The 25,517-nt window shown below is 44.1% G+C and overlaps 2 protein-coding genes and 1 pseudogene across 5 annotated transcripts in view; 2 read left to right on the forward strand and 1 right to left on the reverse strand.

Moving 5' to 3' along the window:
- LOC309799521 (uncharacterized protein) overlaps positions 1–25,517 on the reverse strand; it is a 121,869-nt gene that overhangs the window by 67,769 nt on the left and 28,583 nt on the right. The gene's annotated exons all lie outside the window — the stretch shown is intronic.
- On the forward strand, positions 17,082–17,647 carry LOC309802856 (small ribosomal subunit protein eS12-like; annotated as a pseudogene). Its single transcript has one exon. The product of its transcript is annotated as a small ribosomal subunit protein eS12-like (transcript).
- Positions 21,024–22,394, forward strand: CCL21 (C-C motif chemokine ligand 21; the record flags this gene model as incomplete). Of its 3 annotated transcripts, none has more annotated exons than XM_082621858.1 (4): positions 21,024–21,166; positions 21,267–21,387; positions 21,484–21,666; positions 21,733–22,394. In XM_082621858.1, the coding sequence occupies exons 1-4, from the start codon at positions 21,100–21,102 to the stop codon at positions 21,755–21,757; spliced, it is 396 nt and encodes a 131-aa protein (XP_082477984.1). In that variant the 5' UTR covers positions 21,024–21,099. The 3 variants fall into 3 exon arrangements, with proteins under 3 accessions (XP_082477984.1, XP_082477983.1, XP_082477985.1); XM_082621857.1 differs by having other exon boundaries at positions 21,752–22,394; XM_082621859.1 differs by lacking the exon at positions 21,733–22,394 and having other exon boundaries at positions 21,484–21,670.

The raw sequence follows: 25,517 nt of genomic DNA on the forward strand, positions 1-25,517 counted from the left end.
CTGGAGGGGAGTGCCAGGTTTCCTCCCTTGAGGAGGTGCTTTGTGTTTACCAACAGCATATAGCTAACATGACTAACGTCAAAAGCAAATGGTAGAGGGCTTCCCTGGTGGTGCAGTGGTTGAGAGTCTGCCTGCCGATGCAGGGGACATGGGTTCGTGCCCCAGTCCGGGAAGGTCCCACATGCCACGGAGCGGCTGGGCCCGTGAGCCATGGCCGCTGAGCCTGCGCGTCTGGAGCCTGTGCTCCGCAACGGGAGAGGCCACAACAGTGAGAGGCCTGCGTACCGCAAAAAAAAAAAAAAAAAAAAAAAGCAAATGGTAGAATCTCCCCTTTATGCTCCCTGTTTGTTATTGGTTAGATCTTTCTGGAGAACTCACCTAGGAGGCTGCTGTAGCTCTCTTGCCTAAATCCCACTTCCACTGCCTAACAGCTGTATGGAATGAATGACACCTGGAATGAAGATCACAGTAGGACATGGAGAGGGGCTTGTCCCCCACCCCCAAGGGTAGGCAGGGACAGAAGCAGAGAGGAAGACCATGTAAATGGGGGTCTGAGTCCCTGAGATAGAAGCTGACATGTTCCTGGGACTTCCCTGGTGGGCCAGTGGGTAAGACTCTGCGCTTCCAATGCAGGGGACCCAGGTTCAATCCCTGGTCGGGGAAGTAGATCCCGCATGCTGCAAGTAAGAGTCTGCATGCCGCAAATAAGAAGTCCGCATGTCACAACTAAGAAACCCGCATGCTGCCACGAATGTCCCGTGTGCTGCGACTAAGATCAGCACAGCCAGAATAAATAAATAAATAATTTTTAAAAAGAAGCTGACATGTTCCTGAAGAAGCCATGATGATAGAAAAGGCTGGTTTGCTATGTACTCAAAAGAAGTTGAGCCAGGAAGCCAACCCGATACCCAAGTGCTTTTAGAGGATGGAGAGTAATAAACCGAGTTTTAGTCTGTTGTCCATCGTGTGATGAAAAGCAGTGAGTTGAGCCTTATTGTCCAAAGGCAATGCAAATTAATTCAAAATTCCTGATCACTCACCCCCCACCCAACAAACCTGTTTCCCAATGTCAGGGATTGGTGTAACTATAAATCCATGTTTTTGCTCAGCCCAAACATGAAGTCAGTCACTGTGTTCTAATCTCGATATATCTCAATTTTGCCCTCTTTCTCCTGTGTTTACTGCCTCTGCTTGTTAGGTTTCTCATCCATAGGTAGTTCATTCTTGCCTGAGTAATACAATAGTGTGTTATATCCCCAGGACTTAGGATAGCGGCTGGTGCATAATAATACCTTAATAGTACTTGAATCCAAAGTCGGGGCTGGGGAGGCAGACAAATCATTACATTCATATGATGAGTGCTATGGAATAGGGAATACTGCCACAGGATTACTGGGGTACTCAGCTGATGAGGACCCCAGAAGGGTCACCATAAAAAGAACCTTGATTATGCTGTACACCTTAAACTTATACAGTGCCGAATGTCAATTATATCTCAAAACTGGAAGAAAGGAGAATTCCCTGGTGGTCCAGTGGTTAGGACTCCGCACTTGCACTGCAGAGGGCACAGGTTCAATCCTTGGTCAGGGAACTAAGATCCCACAAGCCGCTCGGCGTGGCCAAAAAAAACTGGAAGAAAAAAACTTAAAAAAAAAAAAACAACCTTGAGAAGTGTCTTATATTCAATTAAAATATTTGCTTACTTACTATATGCAAGGTACTACAGTAAACCCAACAAAGACACAAGACTTAAACCATAGAGTTCATGATTTGATGTGATAGACAGTCTCACCTGCCCAAATTGTCTAGTCAACATAAATACTTGAATGTCCAAAATTCACCTCTATAGAACAGTGAACCCCTGATTCCCTATTCCAACCATCATCTAATTACACATCCATGCTCCAGTCACAGTATTCACAACATCAGTTAATAGCAGCTCCATCTTTCCAGTTTTCTGAACAAAAACATTGGTGTCATCCTTCACATTCTTTTTCTAACCATCCACATCCAATCCATCCTGTTGTCTCTACCTTATGAAATGAATTCAGAACATGACCACTTCTCACTCTCTCTGCTGCTATGATTACTGCAGTAGTATCAGACTAATCCCCCAGCTTCTGCCTGAGACCATACTTCCAACAGTCTTCTCTCAACAAAGAAGCTTGATGGTCCTCAGGGAAGGTCCTGGCTGTAGATGATTAGATAGAAAGATAGATTACATAATGATGATGATGATGATGAAGAAATGGAGGAAGGGGTGAGGGAGGGGAGGGGAAAAATGAGGGGGAGGGGAGGGGGAGGAGAAGAATTAGGAGAATAAGAATAAGATAGGTAGATAGATAGATAGATAGATAAATGGAGATGTAAAACCATGAGACTGGATAAGATCACCAAGGCAATGACTGCAAATGAAGAACAGATCTAGGACCAGGCTTTGGGACACCCCAACATTAAGAAATTGGAGAAAAAAGTGGGAACCAATAAGCAGAGACTGAGAAGTAGTAGCCAGTTAGGCAGGAGGAAAACCAGGAGAGTGTGGCATACTGGAAGCCAAGAGAGGAAGGTGTTTCAAGAAGAAAGTGATCAACTGCATGAAAAGTTACCAATCTGCCAAGTAAGATGAGGACTCAGAGTTGGTCATTAGATTTAACAACACAGAGATCATTCATAGCCTTGAGAAGAATAGACTAAGGTCAGAGATGGAGGTAAAGGCATAACTGGAGTGGATCCAAGACAGAGAGGAAGAGCAACTGGTGATAGCAAGTGTAATCAACTGCTTTAGGGAGTTCTGTTCCACAGAGGGGCAGAAAAATGAGGAGATAGCATCAAGAGGGCTTTTTAAAGGTAGGAGATATAGCTTGTTGGATGTTGATGAAAAAGATCCAGTCAAGAGGAATAAACTGATGGTGCAGGAGAGAAAGGGGGAACTGCTAGAGCAATGTCATGGTGCAGAAGTAACGGAATAGGAGTGAGTCCCCAGGTTCAGGGGTTGGCCTTGGCTAAAATCCGTAATCAGTAATGAGGAGGGACCTTGTGTATCATGAAAAGAACGGTTTCCCTACAATTAAGAGAACAGGGCAAATACCTAAAGGGATGAATGAGGAACTGGGAAGGATCGTGGCTAGGGGGAGTGCTGATACAGAGAGCCAAAGCCAGAGATGAAGAGGAATGCTGGAAGTTACCATGGCAAGAGGTCTTTTTAGGGCCTAAGAAGTCAGTAACAGCATGTGAGCCCAGGTGGGCAAAAAAAAAAATAGTTGAAGTTGGTGATCACATGTGTGAAGAGGGTGTTCTTGGAATATAGGGGGAGAGATGTCAGAAAAAGCTCTAGTTGCACAGAGCAAGAAGAGGATGGGGCTTGAGACTGAGGAAGAGGGCAGGTGTGGCATCCTAGTGTCCATCCAGGGACTGGGGATGTCTGAGGGTAGGAAGCAGAAAGACAAAGAGGCTGCCCTGAGTGGATGGAAGGGACCTCTGTTTTGGACACCTCATTTCTCTCAGAAGGTGGCACGTCTGCATTTCCACCTTCTGACCTACCACAGAGGAGCCAAAAGCTGCAGTAAGGGCAGGAAGTGCCGTAGCTTCCTCGTGGTGTGGTATGGCACACTGTGGGATGCCCCTGCCCCACTGATCCCTAAGGAAATCCAGGATGGCTCCACATACCATCAACCCAGGAGGTGGGGCAGGACTCTTCCTCTGATAGGACCCAGCACTTAGCACAATGTGTCCTGTTAGCAGAATGCAGAAAGGCCAGGATGCGGAGAAGCATGACTGTGTCCCTCCTCTGAAGGGTGATCCTGTGCCTAACAGATGGGAGTTCAGGCCCTGCTGTGGCCCCCCAAGGTGAGGAGGCACAAGGCCCAGGCCTGCTGAGCCACACCCTCCACTGTTTTCCCAAAGCATCCCCAAAGATCATAGGAGGTCCTGTGGCAGGCACATCCTCCATGCCCGGTGGGAGCTGGGCAGAGAGCCACAGAGCAAGGAGAGGAGAGGGAGGCCCGGAATGAAGGGAGTTGACTCAGAAGGGTCACAGCAGCGTCACGTCATGTGGGAAGCTGAGGTTAATGTGCACACATCCTGGCTTAGGTGGAGCGGGTCCTTCCCATGTATCCTACCTGCCACGTGCCACCATTGGCTGATGCTGCTGACCAAGTTCTGCAACAAAGGGCTAGGGGCAGAGAGATGAGCTGGAACCAAGACCTTCAGGATTCTCAGTTCTCAGCAAAATCAAGAGCTGAGAGAAGACAGGGTCAGAGCCTATGATTCATGCAGGATGTTGTAGAGGGATGAAGCCTTGCTCATCCCATCCTATAACCCTAGCCCAGGCCCCACCTTCCAGCTCCCCCTCAGCTCAAGAAGTAAAATCAGAATGAAAGCTCTCACGGCAGGGCACAAAATCAGGTATTCACTACTCCAGAATTGCTGCTAGATGCTAGGGATATAGCAATGCTTGCTTGGGAACTTTGGAGCTCGCCTCTGCCCTCTGAGATACCATGCTGTCGTGGCAAATGGCTCTGACCTTCTGGAGCCCTTCTCCTGGGCTCTGCAGAGAGCATTTCAGAATTCTACAGAGAGCACTTCAGGCAACCGAGTTCCTGCTGCCCGGGAGAATGGCTTCTCCACAAAATCACTTCTCTTGTTAAAACACCAAGTCCCAGCAAATAGGGACCGGGGCTGCTTTGTTATTGTACCTCCTCACTGCAGCCCACGCAGGGAGGGCAACGACCACAGGATGCGCACAGGAGCAAACCCCAAGGCGATGCTGCTTCCTGCACCTGCGAGAGGGGCGGAGCCTCTGCTCCTCACCATTCGTCCAAAGCCTGCTGCTCCACCTGCTCCTGACACAGGACTGGGCTGTCACAGAATGAAGGACAAGAGTGGTTCCTGTGTCTACGGCAGGGACAGGAAATAAGGGAGGACAGCCGTGAGTGTGGGTGGGGAGATGAGGAATGAGTAAGGTGCTGGGGGACGCAGAGGACCAGATGCCTAACGGGGCTTGTGGAGGACTGTCCATTCCCATGCGCACAGACAGTGAGGCCAGGACCCTGAATACTTGATCTGGATGAGAGCATGGGGAGGAAAGAGGGGGCCTGAAGGACATCTCTGTTTCCAGAAGGAGGGGTGCATGCTGCCAACTGCCCCCCCTTTCCCGCCTTGTCCCACTCCTCCACTGTAACTTCTCTGGGCCCACAGCTGGGCAAAGAGAGCGTATCAGGGGCTTTCCAGAGTGTATCATTCCCAAGCTCAAGCCCCACACAGAGGCCTCAGGGGCAGGGCCCTGGGCAGGCAGCCGGACACATGGGAATCCAGAGAGTGGGAAGGGAAAGGAAGCCAATCTCTTGCAGTAAATAGTGCTGGCAGCTGGGGCGCATCAGGGGAGAGGGTCAGGGGAAAGTGAGAGGCCAGAGCAGAGTCTCACACACAGTCAAGGACACATGCGTACAGACACCTAGCCACACAGACACATACACAGGAGGACATAAAGTCAACAATGCCACTCAGAAGCTAACTCAGAGTACCCAGAGACATGTTCAGGAAACACACCTACATAGACTCATGAATACCCTGAGTCAGACATGCCCCAGCAGACTCTGGCACCACACACATGCAGACAGACACAGCCCATCTTGCAGGCCCACAAACACAAATGCATTCCCAATCCATCCTTCCCAGCCTTTCTCCCCGATAAAACTTCTAGGCCACCTCAGGCCAGGCCTGTTTATCCACCTCTAAACTCTGGTTTGTCATTTCTGTCCCATTGCCTGTCCTTTAATAAGGACAGTCTTGCATCCACGCGCACACCCCTGGTCTCAACAACTTGGCTGTGTGCTTTTAAAGGAACATAAAGGTCAGCAAGTGAGTCCCCTGCCCTCTTCAGCAGCCCCGTCCTTCACCTACACTCCCATCCCTACCCCCGGGAGCGTCCCCAGTTTACTGCAGGCTCCAGACCCTCAGTCTCTCTGATGCAGCAGAAACAGAATCTAAAGAAAGAGTAAACCAGACAGACCTACTCTGTCAAATTCCCCCTCAGGAAACTGTGAAGAACCAGCTCCTGACTCCTCAGGAAGGAGCCCTTGATACAGGGCATGACCACATGGGTCGTCGCACCTAAACTCAACTCCAACCGCATTCACAAACAACTCTAAAACCAGTCTTTCAAGTGAGACCCTCAGAATAACTGTACCTCATAAAGGTAATGCTGGTGGGTATTACCCAAAAAATGTCTACATGGCCAGTTAAGTTCAGGATAGAAAACTGTGATGTTCCCTCTCCCCAGGAGCTAGATGCCTACTTCCCTCTAGTCGATCGCAGCTTCAGGAGTCATATAACCATTTATAACTCTCAAGTGCAGAAGACCAGAAAATGTCCAAAACCTCTCATTTAAACCAGATCAGTATCACACAATATGCATAAGGTTAAGTCCCTCTCCAGACTATCTTAGAAGCTTAAAACTGACCCCCAACACAAAATTTATCTCCTTGACCCATTTTGATCCCAATTTTAAACTCAAACAGTACCCTACTCCAACCCTAACACAATCCTAATCTAAGATGCACTAGCTCTTTTTTTTTTTAAAGATCGAGTTAGCTTTATTGAACAGTTCATGAATTGGGCAGCATCCCATTTAGCAAGTAGAGGGGAGCTTTAAAATGCTATAGAAAAAGAGAGGTTGTCAAGAGTATGACAAGGAAGTCAAAAACAAAAAAAGATTATTTCAGGGTTAGGTAATCTATCTATAGGGGATGAAGGAGATCTATGTGCCAGGTTACCTCATCTTCCTTTGGGGGATGGAAAGGATTACCTCACTGGTGCAGACCAGAAATTTCCACACTGATCAGTTTGGATTACATTCTTGGAGAAGGTTGTAACTTCAATAAGGTCAGGCATTAAGTCTTCCTTTTAGCACAAGTGACTCCATTTTGGGCCTGTCATTTCTTTTTTAACAGGGAAATGGTGCCAGATCAACTCAGATAAGACACCCCTACTCCACCCACACTTCAGAGTGCTGGAGAAGAAAGCAGACTTTTATAGAACCTTTCAATTCTCACCATGTAGATAAGCAGATTCTCCAGCTACTATAGGTGAGATCTACAAGATGCACTAGCTCTTATCAACAGGAACCATAAACGCAATTCCAAATCCTACTTTAACATCACCGTGATTCCAGCCCTATGCTTACCACTACCTACCTCCAATCCGTAACCACTATGTCAGTGCTGTTCCAAGCAAAGCCCTAAGTCTAACCCTGTCCCTAGGTAGCCACACATTGAGTAACGTGTGCAACTACACTGGGCACACAAATATCACACACTTATGAAGGTAGTGGGTCATCTGCAGTCCAGGAAAACAGTAGCTCCCTCAGTAACAGCTGCACAGTCATCAGCGCAGCTTGTCCCTGGCGGGCTCAGTGCTCAACTGGGAACCCAGGAGCACCAAGACACCCAGGCCCTTTGATCCTTGTTACACATACAAGTGTACAGGGGCCCAGCTCACCCCAAGCCCTGTTCTAGCCCAGCTTCTGAGCTGAAATTCCTGCCATACCCCTCCCCGGCTCCTGCCTGCCAAGCTGGGAGCATCTATTGCCCTGAAAGCCCCACCAGCCAGGAACAAATGGGCCTGGGGCCTGGAGCTGAAGGGAATGTGGCCTCTTCCCAATGTGGGCAATTCCAGACTCCTGCAACACCCGCACCTAGGACCTCTACCCCAGAGCCTGGCCCAGGTGCCCGTCCTAAAGAGGTAGTGGGTCTGCCGACACTGGGGGTGAGTAGGGGTGGATTAGCACACCTCCTCTCCCTGGCTCCAGGGTCTCAATCTGGCATTAGGGTGTGTTCACCCTGCGCTCATCAGCAGAGGTAAAGCTGAAGGGAGCCACGTTCACCTCCCTCACCTCTCACCCTCGGCACCAGGACCTCCGCTGTAGCATTCCTCTGTACCTCGGCCCCCGCAGAGACTGTCAAACGCTACCTAGGCTCTCTCGAGAGTTCACACCAAGCCAAAGCCTTCACCCAACAGACTGGAACACTTAGGTGGATACTCACAGGTCAGATGTGTAGCCATCCGAGTCTCTGCGTCCCCTTCCTTACCGTCTACATCCAGGCTGGCCTGAGGACCAAGAGAGGGGCTTGGTTCAGGGCTACAAGCTCCAGACCCCTACACCAAACTTAAGGTTCGGGTGGGACTGTGAGGTGAGATGAGCCCAAGCCAGCAACCGAGGGCAGAGGAATGGCTGGATGACAGACCTGGGGCCCCAGAGAAGGATAAGGATAACAACCCCTGTCACCATCTCCGGTCCTTCCCTGGGGACTGCATCTACACCTAAGCTCCACTTCCTTCCAGGTTCTCTTGGTGCCTCTCTCTCCTGCTCCCACCTCCACCCCACAGGCTCAGACACCTGCACCCTAGTGTATGGCTGGGATTTCCTGTCATCTTCTTGCTCTGAGAGTAGCTATTTCCAGCCCTGACTTTATGTCCAGCCAGGTATCTACCTCTGGCAAAGTCCCCACTCTTTCCTTCCCTTCCTTTAGGGCCCCTAAGTTAGGTTCTAAGCCCCAGGAGCAAGTAAGGAGGTCCCAATGCCTCCAGTATGGAACATCCCCCTGAGGCTGGCCTACCACTACAGGCTCAAGTTCAGAAGTAGGAACTTAGGGTAGATCCTAGGAAGAGCTTCCCAAATTGAGGAAAGGCAGTTGAGGATGGGACCTAAAGGGGCTGTGGACACCATCTAACAAACAAGAGGCCCTAAAGATGGCATAAACAAGGGGAATGGGGCAGTATGTCCTGGGAAAGAGAGGGAACCTAAGATTTTAGAAGAGGAAACTTCATAGTCCCCAACTCTTCCCTGTCATGTTCTCCCTCTTTCCACAAGCTGTGCCAGGGCAGAAAGTCCTCCCCTCAGGAAGATTGGGGGTACATCAGCCCAGCTTCCTCTTCCCCCAGACCACCTTTGTTCCCTTCCACTGGCTCTGTGCCCATCTGGAATTTGGGATGGGGAGCCAAATAGGCCCAGGTGGCTCTCCCAGCCCCACCCTACCAAATTCTTGGAAGTACCTGGACAGCTTGGTAAAAATACAGATAAATATATACAGCCTGGTAAAAATACAGATCCTTTGGTCCTATTCTGAGATTCTGTTTAAGATGGTCTGGGGTGGTGCCTCTAATTCTGTATTTTTAATAAGCTCCTTGAGTGATTCTGAAGCGCAGCCGAGTTTGGAAACAGTGTAAACAATCTAATATGATATGACTCTGGAATCATATACATGTCCCCCCAAGCCCATGCTATCCCACCTCTCTGGGAACCCTGCAGAGACAGGCTGCTCACTACTTACTTAGCCACTTCCACAAAAGGTAGGGCAAGTGTGGAAGGGGAGGTTTTAGAGATGGGAATTAAAAGCTTTCTCATGCCAGGATTTGCCATAAGACCAGGTAAAAGACGCAAGAAATCTTATCTCCTTGTTTTTTCCCGGTCCTGTTCCAGGAATGCCAGCCTCTTGCCAGCTGGGGCTCTGCCCTGCTTAAGGTCTCAGCCTGTTGTAAAACCGCAGACTCAATATCTCAATTATCTCTCTTCTAATTCACTCAGATTCCAGCCCCTCTGTTCTGTGGGCCTTGGGAAGGCCCATACCACATCCTCATCCCCATCCTAACAATATCCCCATCTCCAATCTCCATCCCCTCTGCATCCCATCCTTCCCCAACAGCAACACCCTTATTATGGGCACAATCTTTCTATCACTATCTTGTACCTGGCCCATGCTGTCCTGACTGCATCCCTCCCAATCTGTCCTCTCTATATCTCCCTATGGTCTCCCATTTCCATAAAGCTGGGGTGAGCCTGTGGGTGAGGGGCACGCTGGGTTTAGCACTCTGGGAACCAGATGGATTTTCCAGTCCTAATCTGGTGATCACAACTCTGAGGTTCTACACTGGTTTTAAACATAGATTCTAAGTCAGGACCTGATGATCCTCACACACTACACCCCAGCATAAATTCCAAATGGAGGGCTTCCCTGGTAGCACAGTGGTTAAGAATCCGCCTGCCAATGCAGGGGACACAGGTTCAAGCCCTGATCCAGGAAGATCCCACATGCCGCAGAGCAACTAAGCCTGTGCGCCACAACAACTGAGCCTGCACTCTAAAGCCCACGAGCCACAACTACTGAGCCCACGTGCCACAACTATTGAAGCCTGTGTACCTAGAGCCCATGCTCCGCAACAAAAGAAGCTACCACAATGAGAAGTCCATGCACCACAACAAAGAGTAGCCCCCACTCGCTGCAACTAAAACTAAAGAAAGCCTGTGCAGCAACAAAGACCCAATGAAGCCAAAAATAAATAAATAAATAAATGTTTAAAAATTCCAAATGGATAAAAGATTTAAAATGTTAGAAATTAAATACAGGAATGACAGCATGCAAAATGCCAGACTAGAAAGCTCTAGGGTCAGTCCCTCCACCGAAGCAACCACTGAACTGAAAAGAGCAATTGGAATCACCTATTTCAGAATTCTGGAACCTAACTGGGCACATAACAATCAGGGGAGTGCTTGATGAAGGCAGAGGATGTTGATCTTTCATAAGAGAACATCATGCATGAACTAGCTACTAGTCAATGCTGTGGGGACAGCAGCCCACATTCCCGGAGTGGCTGGCTGGCGGCAGAGAACCTTGTCCTCCAAATATTGGGGGGTTTACACTTTGGTTGGTCTGGGGGTTCCCAGAGAGATAGGTGCAGATGCTTGCCTTGGTTTTAGCCCTCTTGGGCTGCAGTAGCTTCCACAGTGGCATATATCAGAATATTTAAGGGGACATAACTCTTTTGTGGGAGACGGGGAGAGAAATCTTTATCAGGTCATTGGCTGACCACAGAAGTAAGAGAACAGAAACCTCAGGGACCACACACAACAAAGAATACACTTGGCAAAACTTATTTGGAAAAGTCAAAATGGACAGCTACAGCCCTCAACAAGTAAATATCTGAAACCCCTAAGGAGTGGAAGAATCAGATTTCCAAAGACACCACATTTTAATACTCAGAATGTATAGTTCTCAACAAAAAATTAACAAAGCATACAAAGAAACAGAGAAGTATGACCCATGCACAGGAAAAAACAGAATTTGACAAAAACCATCCCTAAGGAAGCCCACACATTGGACATACTAGATGAAGACTTTAAATTAACTGTCTTAAATATGCTCAAAGAGCTGAAGGAAACCATGGACAAACAACTAAATTCTAGAGCCAAAAATACAATAACCAAAGTGAAAAAATTCACTGAGGGAGTTCAGCAACAAATTTGAGAAGGCAGAAGAAAGAATCAGCATACATGAAGATAAGGCAATTAAAGTTATTGAGTCTGAGGAGCAGGATAAAAAGATAAAGAAAAACGAACAAAGTCTGAGAGACCTATGGGATATCATCTAACATACCTCACCACAGGAGTCCCATGAGAGAGAGAACAGAGCAGAAAAAAGTTTTTGAAGAAATAATGGCTGAAAACATCCCAAATCTGATGAAGGCATGAATTACATATCCAAGAAGTTTAAAAAATTCTAAGCAGAATAAACTCAAAGAGATCCATACCAAAACACATTGTAGTCAATTTGTTGAAACCCAAAGATAATCTTGAAATTTTGAAAGCAGCAAGAGGGAAGTGACTCACTAAGTACAAGGTATTCTCAGTAATATTAACAGTTGATTTCTTCTCTGAAACTATGGAGGCCAGAAAGCAGTGGGATGATATATTTAAAATCTTGAAAGAAAAAACTATCAAACAAGAATTCTGTAACTGGAAAAACCATCCTTCAAGAATTAAGGAAAAATTAAGACATTTCCAGATAAACAAAAGTACAGGAAGTTCATTACCAGTAGACTTGCCTATGAGAAAGGCTAAAGGGAATCCTTCAGGATTAAAGGACAGGACAATAAAGGGTAACTTGAAGTAATACAAAAAAATAAAGACCTCTGGCAAAGATAACCACATAGGTAAATATAAAAGATAGTATATTATATTTTTGGTTTATAACTCCTCTTTTTTTCCTTTGAGAATTGAAAGGCAAAAATAATAATTATAAATTGATGTTAATGGGTACACGATATATAAAGATGTAATCTGTGACAATAACTATATAAAGGAGGTAGAACTAAGATGTATAGGAGCAGAGTATTATTTGTTTGTACTATTGGAACAAAGTTGGTATTATTCAAACTAGATTATTATAAGTTTAAGATGTTAATTGTAATCTCCAAGGTAACTACTAAGAAAATAACTTTAAAATATACAGAAAAGGAAAAAGAAGGGAATCAAAATGGTACACTAAAAAAATCAACTGAATACAAAGAAAGGCAGTAATGGGAGGAAATGAGGAACAAAATCATATAAGACATACAGAAAACAAATAGCTAAATGACAGAAATAAATCCTTCCTTATAAGTGATTTAAATAAATGAGTCATGAGTATGAAATATACAGTGTCAATATAATCAATAATTATGTAATATTTTGTATGGTGACAGATGGTAACTAGACTTATTGTGGTGATCATTTTGAAATGTATAGAAATAGTTCCTGCACCAGGAACTAACATAGTGTTTTAGGTCAGTTGTAATTCAAAAACAAACTCATAGAAAAAGAGACTGGATTTGTGGTTACCAGAGGTGGGGGTGTGGGAAGGGGGAATTGGATGAGGGTATTCAAAAGGTACAAAATTTCAGTTATAAGTACTAGGGATGTGATGTACAACATAATTATATTAATTATAATTATAATTAATTATAATTATATTAATTATGTTGTACATCACATAACTGCATAACACTACTATATGTTGTATATGAAAGTTGTTAAGAGTAAATCCTAAGAGTTCTCATCACAAAGAAAAAAAATTTTTTCTATTTCTTTAATTTTGTATCTATATGAGATGATGGGTATCCACTAAACTATTTGTGGTAATCATTTCATGATGTATGTAAGTCAAATCATTATGCTGTACACCTTAAACGTATACAGTGCTGTATGTCAATTATATCTCAATGAAACCGGAAGAAAAAAATAAACAACATGAAAAAATAAAGCAAATGAGTTCAACTCTCTAATTAAAAGGCAGAGATTATCAGAATGGATAAAAAAAAAAAGCATGATCCATCTATATGCAATCTACAAGAGACTAACTTGAGATACAAATACAGAGCTTTAAAGTAAAAGGATGGAAAAAAAATATCCCATGCAACTAGTGACCAAAAGAGAGCTGTGGTAGCTATATTACTGTCAGACAAAATACACTTTTTGTCAAAAAAGGTTATAAGAGACCAAAAGGACATTATATATTGATAAAATGTTTGATACAGCAAGATACAACAATTATAAACAACTGACAGCCAAGCCTCATAATATATAAAGCAAAAATTGACAGAATCAAAGAGGAGAGTTGACAGTTCTACAATAATAGTTTTAGAATTTAATATCTCACTTTCAATAATGGATAGAATAACCAGACAGAAGATCAAGAAGGAAATACAGAACTTGAGCAACGCTATAAATGAATTAGACCTAATAGATATACACACCAAAAACACTCTGCCCAACAACAGGAGAATATGTATTCTTCTGAAGTTCACATGGAACATTCTCTAGGATAGGCCATATGATAGGCCACAAAACAAGTCTAAATAAAATTTTAAGACTGAAATCATACAGAGTATCTTTTCTGATCACAACAGAATAAAACTAGATATCAGTAACAAAAGGAAAAGTGAAAAATTCAGAAATATATGGAAATTGAACAACACACTCAAACGATGCATCAAAGAAGAAATCACAAGGCAAATTAGAAAATACTCTGAGACAAATGAAAACAAAAACATAATATACCAAAACTTTTGAGATCCAGTGAAATCAGTGCTAACAGGAAAATTTATAGCTGTAAATGTCTACATTTAAAAAAGATTTCAGGGACTTCCCTGGTGGTCCAGTGGTAAAGAATCCACCTTACAATGCAGGGGACACGGGTTCAATCCCTGGTCAGGGAACTAAGATCCCACATGCCACAGGGCTACTGAGCTTGCGCACCTCAACTAGAGCCCACGCGCCACAGTTACAGAGCCCACTCACCCTGGAACCTGTGAGCCACAACTAGAGAGAGAAAAACCCACACACCACAATTAGAGAGAAGCCTGCGCACCACAGTTAAGATCCTGAAAGCCACAACTAAGACCCAATGCAGCCAAAAAATAAATTAAATAAATAAATAAATAAATAAATAAATCTTTTAAAAAAAGAAAGAAAATACTCTGAGACAAATGAAAACAAAAACATAATATACCAAAACTTTTGAGATTCAGTGAAAGCAGTGCTACGAGAAAAATTTATAGCTGTAAATATCTACATTTAAAAAGAAGATTTCAGGTACTTCCCTGGTGGTCCAGTGGTAAAGGATCCACCTTCCAATGCAGGGGACGTGGGTTCAATTCCCTGGTCAGGGAACTAAGATCCCACATGCCGCAGGGCAACTAAGCCCATGCGCCACAGCTACTGAGCGCGTGCACCTCAACGAGAGAGTCCGCGTGCCACAAACCACAGAGCCCACATGCTCTGGACCCCGAGTGCCACAACTACAGAGCTCACGTGCCCTGGAGCCTGCACACCACAACCAGAGAGAGAAAACCCGCACACCACAACTAGAGAGAAGCCTGCGCACTGCAATGAAGAGCCCAAGCTGAAACAAAAAGATCCCGCACGCCTCAGCGAAGACCCTGTGGGCCACAACTAAGACCCAACGCAGCCAAACAAATAAATAAATAAAATGATTTCAAATCAATAACCTAAATGTACACTTTGGAAGACTAGAAAAAGTCAATAAAACCAAACCCAAAAATAGCAGAAAGAAGGAACTAATACAGATTAAAGCAGAGACAAATGAAATAGAGAATATAAAAAATAGAGAAAAATCAACAAAACAAAAAGATGGTTCTTTGAGAAGAACGACAAAACTGTCGCACTTGAGGTTAGACTGACTAAGGAAAAAGAAAGAAGATTCAAATTAGTAAAATCAGAAATGAAACTGGGGGCATTACTACAATTTCATAGACATGAAAAGTGTTATTAGAGGATAATATGAACAATTGTACATCAACAAATTGGGTAATCTAGATGAAATGGATAAAGTCCAGAAACACAAAAATTATCAAAACTTACTCAAGAATAAATAGAAAATCTAAATAGATCTATAACAAGTAAGGAGATTCAATCAGTAATGAAAACTTCCCAAAAAAGAAAAATCCAGGACCAGATGACTTCACTAGTGAATTCTACCAAATATTTTTTTCTTCCAAACATTTAAAGAAGAATTAGCATCAATCCTTCTCAAACTCTTCCAAAAAATTGAAGAGGAGGAAATATTCCCTAACTCATTTTATGAGGGCAGCATTACCCTGATACCAAAGCCAGACAAGGACACTACAGGAAAATAAAAGTACACGTCAATATCCCTGATGAACATAGATGTAAAAAGTCTCAACAAAATACTAGCAAACCAAAGTCAACAGCAGATTAAAAGAGTCATACATGGCAATCAAGTGGGATTTATTCCAGGGATATGAGGATGGTTCAACATCCACAAATCAATCAATGTGATATACCCCATTAACAAATTGAAGAATTAAAATCATATGATCATCTCAATAGATGAAGAAAAAGCATTTGACAAGTTTTAACACCCATTTGCGATAAAAACTCTCAATAAAGTGGGTATAGAAGGAACGTACTTCAACATAATAAAAGCCATGTATGACAAGCCTTCAGCTAACATCATACTCAAATGTGAAAAGCTAAAAGCTTTTCTCATACGATTAAGAACAAAAGACGAGTGTTTATTATCACCACTTCTATTCATCTTAGGACTAGAACTCTTAGCCAGAGCAATTAGGCAAGAAAACCTATATATGTACATAAAATCCCAAAGACTTCACCAAAAAACTCTTAGAACTAAGAAACAAATTCAGTAAATTTGCAGAAATCAAAATCAACATACAAAAACCAGTTGCATTTCTATACACTAACAGCAAACTATCTGGAAAAAAAATTAAGAAACAATCCCATTTACAACAGTATCAATAACAATAAAATACTTAGGAATAAATTTAACCAAGGAGGTGAAAGACCTATACACTGAAAACTATAAGACACTGATGAAAGAAATTGAAGACACAAATAAATGGAAGGATATCCTGTGCTCTTGGATTGGCATATTAATATTGCTAAAATGTCCATAACTACCCAAAGTGATCTACAAATTCAATGCAATCACTATCAAAATTCCAATTACATTTTTTCACAGAAATAGAAAAAATCCTAAAATTCATGTAAAACCACAAAAGACTCCAAATAGCCAGAGTAATTTTGAGAAAGAAAAACCAAGGGGCTTCCCTGGTGGTGTAGTGGTTAAGAATCCGCCGGCCAATGCAGGGGACATGGGTTTGAGCCCTGGCCCGGGAAGATCCCACATGCCGCGGAGCAACCAAGCCCATGCACCACAACTACTGAGCCTGCGCTCTAGAGCTCACGTGCCACAACTACTGAGCCCGCGTGCCACACTACTGAAGCCCACATGCCTACAGCCCGTGCTCCACAACAAGAGAAGCCACTGCAATGAGAAGCCTGTGCACCGCAACAAAGAATAGCCCCCGCTCACTGCAACTAGACAAAGCCCATGCACAGCAATGAAGACCCAACTCAGCCAAAAATAAAATAAATTAAGAAAAAAAATGGTGTTAAAAAAATGGATAGCCACATGTACAAGAATGATACTGGACCCCTACTGTACACCACTCACAAAAATTCAAATAAAAAACTTAAATGTAAGACCTGAAACCATAAAACTCTTAGAAGAAAACACAGAAGAAAATCTCCTTGGCATCAGTCTTGGCAATGATATTTTTGGATATGATAACAAAGGCAGAAATAAACAAGTAGGAGTACATCAAACTAAAAAGCTTCTGTATACTCTTTCCCTGCCTCTGCTGAGTCGCTCAGAGGTGGAGGTTGGTGTACATTCAAGATTCAGTTCCACCCATTACCAACCACCATGGCTGAGGAAGGCACTGGTGCTGGAGGTGCAATGGACGTAAATACTGTTTTGCAAGAGGTGCTGAAGACCACCCTCATCCACAATGGCCTAGCACGTGGAATTTGCAAAGCTGCAAAGTGTTAGACCAGTGCCAAGCCCATCTTTGAGTGCCTGCATCCAACTGTGATGAGCCTGTGTAAGTCAAGTTGGTGGAGGCCCTCCATGCTAAACATCAAATCAACCTAATTAAGGTTGATGATAGCAAGGAACTAGGGGAGTGGGTAGGACTCTGTAAAACTGACAGAGAGGGAAAACCCTGTAAAGTGGCTGGTTGCAGTTGTGTGGTGGTTAAGGACTATGGCAAAGATTCTCAGGTCAAGGATGTCATCAAGAAGAACTTCAAATGCAAGAAATGAACAAATTAAAGACTTGGCTCTTTAAAATAAATAAATAAATAAGCAAGTTTCTACACAGCAAAAGAAACAATCAACAAAAAGAAAAGGCAACCTAGGGACAGAGGAAATAGGAGAAAATATTTACAAACCATATATCTGATAAGGGGTTAATACCTAAAATATATAAGGAACTCCTACAACTCAAGAGCAAAACAAACAAACAAAAATCTGACTAAAAACTGGGAAAATGACCTGAATAGATAGTTTTCCAAAGAAGACATTCAAACAGAAAATGGCTATAAGAAAAGATGTTCAACATCAATAATCATCAGGGAAATGCAAATCAAAACCACAGAGATATCACATCACACCTGTTAGGATAGCTATTATCAAAAAGATAAGGGATAAGAAATGCAGGGAAACGTGTGGAGAAAATGAGAACGCTTTTGCATTGTTGGTGAGATTGTATATTGGTACAGCCATAATGGAAAACAGTATGGAAGTTCCTCAAAAAATTAAAAAAGAAATACCATATGATCCAGCAATCCCACTTCTGGGCATATATCCAAAGGAAATGAAATCACTACCTCAAAGTGATATCTATACTCCCTTGTTCCTTGCATCATTATTCACAAGAGCCAAGATATGGAAACAGCCTAAGTGTCTGTTAATATAATAGATGAATGGATAAAGAAGATGTGAGATATATATATACACATAATAGAATATTATGCAGCCATAAGAAAAAGAAGGAAACCCTGCCATCTGTGACAACATGGATGAACCTGGAGGGCATTATGCTAAGTGAAATAAGTCAGAGAAACACAAATACTGTATGGTATCACTTACATATGGAATAAAAAAAAAAAGGTCCATACACATAGAAATAGAGAGTAGAATGGTGGTTGCCAGGGGCTGGGGGTGGGGAAAATAGGGAGATGTCTATCAAAGGGTACAAACTTTTAGTTATAAAATGATTAAGTTCTGAGGATCGAACGTACAGCATGGAGATTGTAGTTAATAATACTGTATTGTGTACTTGAAATTTGCTAAGAAAGTAGATCTCAAGCATTCTCACTACAAAAAAAAAGGAAAAGGTATAACTATGTGAAGTGATGGAGGTGTTAATTAACTTGATTGTGGTAATTATTTCACAATGTATACATATACCAAATCATCATGTTGTATATTTTAAATATATACAATTTTGTCAATTATACCTCAGTAAAGCTGGGGGAAAAAACATAAGGGGAAATCTTCATGGCCTTGGATTTGGCAATGGTTTCTTAAATATGACACTAAAAACACAGGCAACCGAAGAAAAATAGATAAACTGAATTTTAAAATTTTGTGCATCACAGGACACTATCAAGAGAGTAAAAAGATGGAGCTGGAGGAATCAGGCTCCCTGACTTCGGACTATACTACAAAGCTATAGTAATCAAGATAGTATGGTACTGGCACAAAATCAGAAATACAGATCAATGGAACAGGATAGAAAGCCCAGAGATAAACCCACACACCTATAGTCACCTAGTCTATGACAAGGGAGGCAAAAATATACAATGTAGAAAAGACAGACTCTTCAATTAAGTGGTGCTGGGAAAATTGGACAGCTGCATGTAAAAGAATGAAATTAGAACACTCCCTAACACCACACACAAAAATAAACTCAAAATGGATTCAAGACCTAAATGTAAGGCCAGACCCTATAAAACTCTTAGAGGAAAACATAGGCAGAACACTCTGACATAAATCACAGCAAGATCTTTTTTGACCCACCTCCCAGAGTAATAAAAATAAAAACAAAAATAAACAAATGGGATCTAATGAAACTTAAAAGCTTTTGCACAGCAAAGGGAACCATAAACAAGACGAAAAGACAACCCTCAGAATGGGAGAAAATATTTGCAAATGAAGCAACCGACAAAGGATTAATCTCCAAAATATACAAGCAGCTCATGCAGCTCAATATCAAAACAACAAGCAACCCAATCCAAAAATGGGCAGAAGACCTAAATAGACATTTCTCCAAAGAAGGCATACAGATGGCCAACAAACACATGAAAAGATGCTCAACATCACTAATTATTAGGGAAATGCAAATCAAAACTACAATGAGGTATCACCTCACACGAGTCAGAATGGCCATCATCAAAAAATCTACAAATGATAAATGCTGGAGAGGGTGTGGAGGAAAGGGAATCCTCATGCACTGTTGGTGGGAATGTAAACTGATACAACCACTATAGAAAACAGTATGGAGGTTCCTTAAAAAACTAAAAATAGAACTACCATATGACCCAGCAATCCCACTACTGGGCATATACCCTGAGAAAACCATAATTCAAAAAGACACACGCACCCAAATGTTCACTGCACTATTTACAATAGCCAGGATATGGAAGCAACCTAAATGTCCATCGACAGAGGAATGAATAAAGAAGATGTGGTACATATATACAATGGAATATTACTCAGCCCTAAAAAGGAACAAAATTGGGTCATTTGTAGAGACGTGGATGTACCCAGAGAGTGTCATACAGAGTGAAGTAAGTCAGAAAGAGAAAAACAAATGTATATTAACACATATATGTGGAATCTAGAAAAATGGTATAGACGATCTTATTTGCAAAGAGAAATAGAGACAGAAACATAGAGAACAAATGTATGGATACCAAGGTGCAAAGGGAGGTGGGTGGGAGGAATTGGGAGATTGGGACTGACACATATACACTATTGATACTGTGTACAAAATAGACAACTAATGAGAATGTACTGTATAGCACAGGGAACTTTACTTAATGCACTGTGGTGACCTAAGTGGGAAGGAAATCCAAAAAAGAGGGGATATATGTATATGTATAGCTGATTCATTTTGCTGTATAGTAGAAAATAACACAACATTGTAAAGCAACTGTACTCCAATGAAAATTTTAAAAGAGAATGAAAAGACAACCCACAGAATGGGAGGAAATATTTGCAAATCATATATTTGATAAGGGTCTATTATCCAGAATGTACAAAGAACTCTTACAATTCATTAGTCAGATTTGTATTTTAGGAACAGTCGTCAGCCTGCTTGAAGGAACAGGAGAGTGTGGAGCCTGGAGTGAAACAAGGAGGCAATCACAGTGTTCCAGAGGAGAGGTGGTAAGGCCTGCACCAAGACAGTGGCTGGGGATAGACGGAGGGCCTTTCAGGGACTTCCCTGGTGGTCCAGTGGTTAATAAGGCTCCACACTTCCACTGCAGGGGGTGCAGGTTCGGTCGCTGGTCAGGGAACTAAGATCCCTGGCACAGCCAAAAAAAAATTAAAATTAAAAAAAATTTTAAATTTTTTAAAAAAAGAAGGAGAGCCTCTCAGATTCAACTAATATTGAGGAGGTAGACTCAGGCAGCTTGGGGGACTGAATGGCTGTGTGAAGTTTTCATTTCCGCATACTAGTGAGGCGGGTTGCCAGTACAGGATCTGTCTTTCAGGAAGGAAAAGGAGGGAGATCCCTATACTTGCCTGGACAGAGTAGCTGGGATGGGGGAAGTGAAAGTGTCTGCCTGCATAAATAGGCGGCACACCAGTCCCAGCCCACACACAGACCCCCAGTTTGGAGCTCTCCACCTCGCCCGAGCTCTACCGTGGCCATGGCTCAGTCACTGATTCTGAGCATCCTTGTCCTAATCCTGGCCTTCTGCATCCCCCAGACCCAAGGTATCAAGGAGGGAGTTGCCTAGGATGGGGGCAAGGGGGTGGAGAGGCCTGGGTAGGAGCCTCCAAGCAGCCCCTCACCCCCTGTGAACCCCACCTGCAGGCAGTGATGGAGGAGCACAGGACTGTTGCCTCAAGTACAGCCTAAGGAAGATTCCCACCCACGTTGTCCGCAGCTACCGGAAGCAGGAACCAAGCCTGGGTTGCCCCATCCCAGCTATCCTGTAAGTGGGTACAAGGGGGTGGGTGCAGGCTGGCAGCTGAGTGGGAGGGCATGATGGGCAAGACTTAAGACAGGCTTGCTAACCCCCGAACCCTAGGTTCTCGCCTCGGAAACGCTCTCAGCCAGAGCTATGTGCAGACCCTAAAAAGGCCTGGGTGCAGCAGCTGATGAAGCGTCTCGACAAGCCACCAGCCCCATGGAAACCAGCCCAGGACTGTAAGAAGGACAAGGGGGCCCCCAAGTCTGGCAAGAAGGGAAAAGGTTCCAAAGGCTGTAAGAGGTAAGGAAGCTAAAGGGACGGGGGGTGGGAAGTGAAAGGGAGCCTTAATCATCCATCCCCTCAAAGCCCTCTTCTGCCCTCCCAGGACTGAGTCCCCAAAAGGGCCATAGCCCAGTGACGAGCCCGGAGCCCAGGAGGTCCCCACCAGTTTCATCAGGGCTTGGAGCCCCAGCCCAAGGGACAAGAAGTGGGCTAGGAGAGAGGGAGGACTCAGGGGGCCCAGAGCAGCCACCCCATGCTGGCCTTGCCTCACCCCTTCTCCAGCTTCAACCACCCCTTCTGTATACCCACCCTACCCTGCACGGCTGAGCTGCCCACATCAGGCCACATCAGGCCAGGCCTAGAGAGGCAGAGAAGGGAAAGTCCCATAGGAAATGTGAGGTGGCAGCAGGACTGTCCCCTCTGAGGAAAGGTCACCCAGGGCCCTGGACCTGACCGTGCTCCACACTGCACCCACCTCTTCTTTGTAAGTATGATTTATACCTAACTGAATAAACAGCCATTCTGGCCTTCTTCCCAAGTATCTGTTCCTGTGTGTTTGTGTCCACAGAGAAGCCACCGTCACCACAGGGTGGAGTCACACACTCTGGGGTCCCGGCCAAGAGCTCAGGCTGGCAAATTCTATATCCTCACCCACCCCAAGAGTTTCCTTGCTCCCCAGGTGCCCAGACCTGTGGGCAGTAAAAGGGAGGCTGACAGGCAGGGTGGGACCTGGGTTGCCCCTGGTCTCTGAGAAATCCCTGCCAATGAAGAGACAGTGGATCCCAGGCACACGTCCCCAACAGCTCCACAAGCCTCTGAGACCCTGAAGAGATCCCTTTCCTGATTCCGCCCAGCATTCTTTCACTCCCAGCTTCACCGGGGACTGCCTTCCCTTTCCTTGGGGTCTACTGGAGGGAGGCGGGAGCCTGGGCCTGCCTGTAACACCGGTGGACACAAGTTCTACTGAAACCTGCCCTACAGAGAGTTCCAGCCCTGGGAGCCCTCGAGAGCCCCCATCTCCTCCCAAAGACCCCAGAGGACTCCCTTCCGCCCTGACCAGTGAAGCAGGGTCTGTGGCCTCTCATTGTTTGATGGGGCTATGTGCTCTTTATTCCTGAGTTCTCTATTCCTCCCTCAGCTTCCTTCCAGTTGGGAAAGCATCCTCCCCTTCCCTTTTCTCCTTTCTCCCCTAGGTGGGGCCTGGGGCTCTTTAGCCCCTTTAACCTCTTGAGGCCAAGGAATAAGTCTCCAGTGGCAGTAATTTGGAACCCCAGAACTCAGATGTAAATTAGTCTCCTCTCCAAGAAGACTCCAGTCTGACTCTCCTCTACCTCTCCCTCCCCAGAGCAGAGATCCTCCAATTCCCCGCTTCACCCTTAGGCTAGGAGAGAGAGGACCATTAGATGGGGCCAGGCCATGTGGGAAAGGAGGGAACAGATCCTGGGAGAGGGGCAAGGAACTAGAGGTGGCTGCCACCACCTCCTCCTTCCACCGGGGCCTGAGCATGCCACAGCACTTGCCGCTTATTATAGTCATTAAAATATTTGCTCTCTGCTCCTTCTGAGTCCAGTGAAGACAGGGGCTGCTCCCTATCTATCATCATGCAGCAGGTGTGATCTTAGTCTACAAACTCAGATGTTCAAGATTTACTGCACTTTAAAATGTTCTTTCAGGAGTTCCCTGGCAGTCCAGGGGTTAAGACTCGGCACTTTCACTGCCAGGGCCCAGGTTCAATCCCTGGTCAGGGAACTAAAATCCTGCAAGCCGCATGGCATGGCCAAAAAAATAAAATAAAATGTTCTTTCAATGAACCTACTCCAAGCCCCTGCACCGGAGCGCTGGCATTCTTGGGGTCCCATCTGCCAAGGGCTGTGCAAAGGTCAAAGAAACAGCAAGGCACAGGAGAGGCTTCCTACATGCCCTCTACACCATCCCATCATTGGACATCAGTCTCACCAGTGAATGCTGTGGCCCCTGTGTTCCCAGCAGGTCTGACTCCCCAGGTCCTGGGCTCTCAAACTCTTAGCTCTGTGCCACATTTGAGCCATGGGAGCTCAGCTATGAGAGCCTCCAGGCTTGGACCTAGCTTCCCCAGACATCTCCCCAGAGCCATCTACTCAGGTGGCTTGCTTGCTTCATCCCAGTCAAGGATTAAAGCCCACTGCCCATACTGGCTGGACATACACACCAATCCCCTCCACAGTCTTCAAGAACTCTCTCCAAAACCCTCCTTCTTCCCAGTTCCTCCAAGGTATAACCTCTTCCCAGGTTTGCTTTAGACTTTTACAAAGGCAGAAGGGACTCTAATATCAGGGTGCTACTACTCTCAGCCCTACCAAAACCCTCGCTTGCTCTAAAGAGAAAAGAAAATCATCAGCAAAAAGAGAAAAAAAGGAAAACATAGGCAAAACAAAGCAAAACTTCGCATTTCACTAAATTATCCTGCCACACTGCATAGCTGGTATTTGCCTCAAGCCCTGCCCTGATTAGCATATAATATCTATCTTATCAGAGAATGAGTCCCTACTCTCCTTTTCTGACTTCATCTTTGACAATATTGTCCTGTTCTTTCTTCTTTCTGTAATATCCATAATTCAAAAAAATCAAATAATACATACTCATGGTTAAAAAAAGTCAGAAAGTACCAAAAGGCTTATTCTGAACAACAGTTTCCTGCAACTTTTAACTCTTAAGCTACTTCCTCTAGGACTTAGTGCCATATGTCTAAATACTTTGTTCATACTTCTGTTTCTTCATTTACCTATTTTTAAAGTTATCAACTGAGGGACTTTCCTGGTGGTGCAACGGTTAAGACTCCACGCTCCCAATGCAGGGGGCCCAGGTTCAATCCCTGGTTAGGGAACTAGATCCCACATGCATGCCACAACTAAGAGTTCATATGCCACAACTAAGGAGCTGGTGAGCCACAAGTAAGGAGCCCACCTGCTGCAACTAAGACCTGACGCAACCAAATAAATAAATTTTTTTAAAGTTACCTATTGACTTCCTATTATAAAAAGTGGAGATTTAGCTCTCTTACTAACCCTCTTCTCCTGTCACCCTATCCTCTAAATATAGCTATACCACTATATTTAGACAATGATCAGAATTTACATTATGATGACCACGTAAATGTTGTTCACTGCAGAGCAAAGTAGCGTACTGTGCTTACTTTCCTTTTGTCACTCAGCTTTTTGTTTTTCTTAAAGATTCAAATTGTTCTTCCTTTTTTAAAAATACCTCTACCTTCCCATTATCATAGCCTCAGTATTTTTCAAACACTTCATCATAGGATTAAAGACCTAATGTTTAAAATATATGTTATAGAAGACAATATAGGTGAGGGTGGTTATAACCTTGAGGTAGAAAAAGAACTTCTTAAACATAAAACCATAAAACACAAACCACAGGGGGAATGATCAACACCACCGAATTCAAAGACAAGTAGTAGTTCAGGGTAAAGATGGCAAATTAAACACATGCATTTATTTTCACTCCTTCTTGAGCTCCAACTAAAACTAAAGTAAGTGTTTCTAAGGACTTCCCTGGTGGTCCAGTGGTTAAGAATCTGCTTTCCAATGCAGGGTACGTGGGTTCAATCCCTGGTCGGGGAACTAAGATGCCAAATGCCGCGGGGCAACTAAACCCACGCTCCACAACTAGAGAGGCCACGCTCCACAACAAAGACCCAGCGCAGACAAAATAATAATAATAATAAAAATAAAATAAATAAAGTAAATGTTTCTGGTGTGTGTATACATTTGTAAAGGCATCAAATCACAAAGACCCAAATGGGAGGGGAGATAAAAGTAACTTTCCAGAAGATTGCTGTTTAGATAAGTAAATATGTCAGTAAAAATAAGTACAAA

The sequence above is a fragment of the Mesoplodon mirus genome (genome assembly GCF_964341445.2).
Source record: "Mesoplodon mirus genome assembly, chromosome: 1".
Taxonomy (NCBI): domain Eukaryota; kingdom Metazoa; phylum Chordata; class Mammalia; order Artiodactyla; family Ziphiidae; genus Mesoplodon; species Mesoplodon mirus.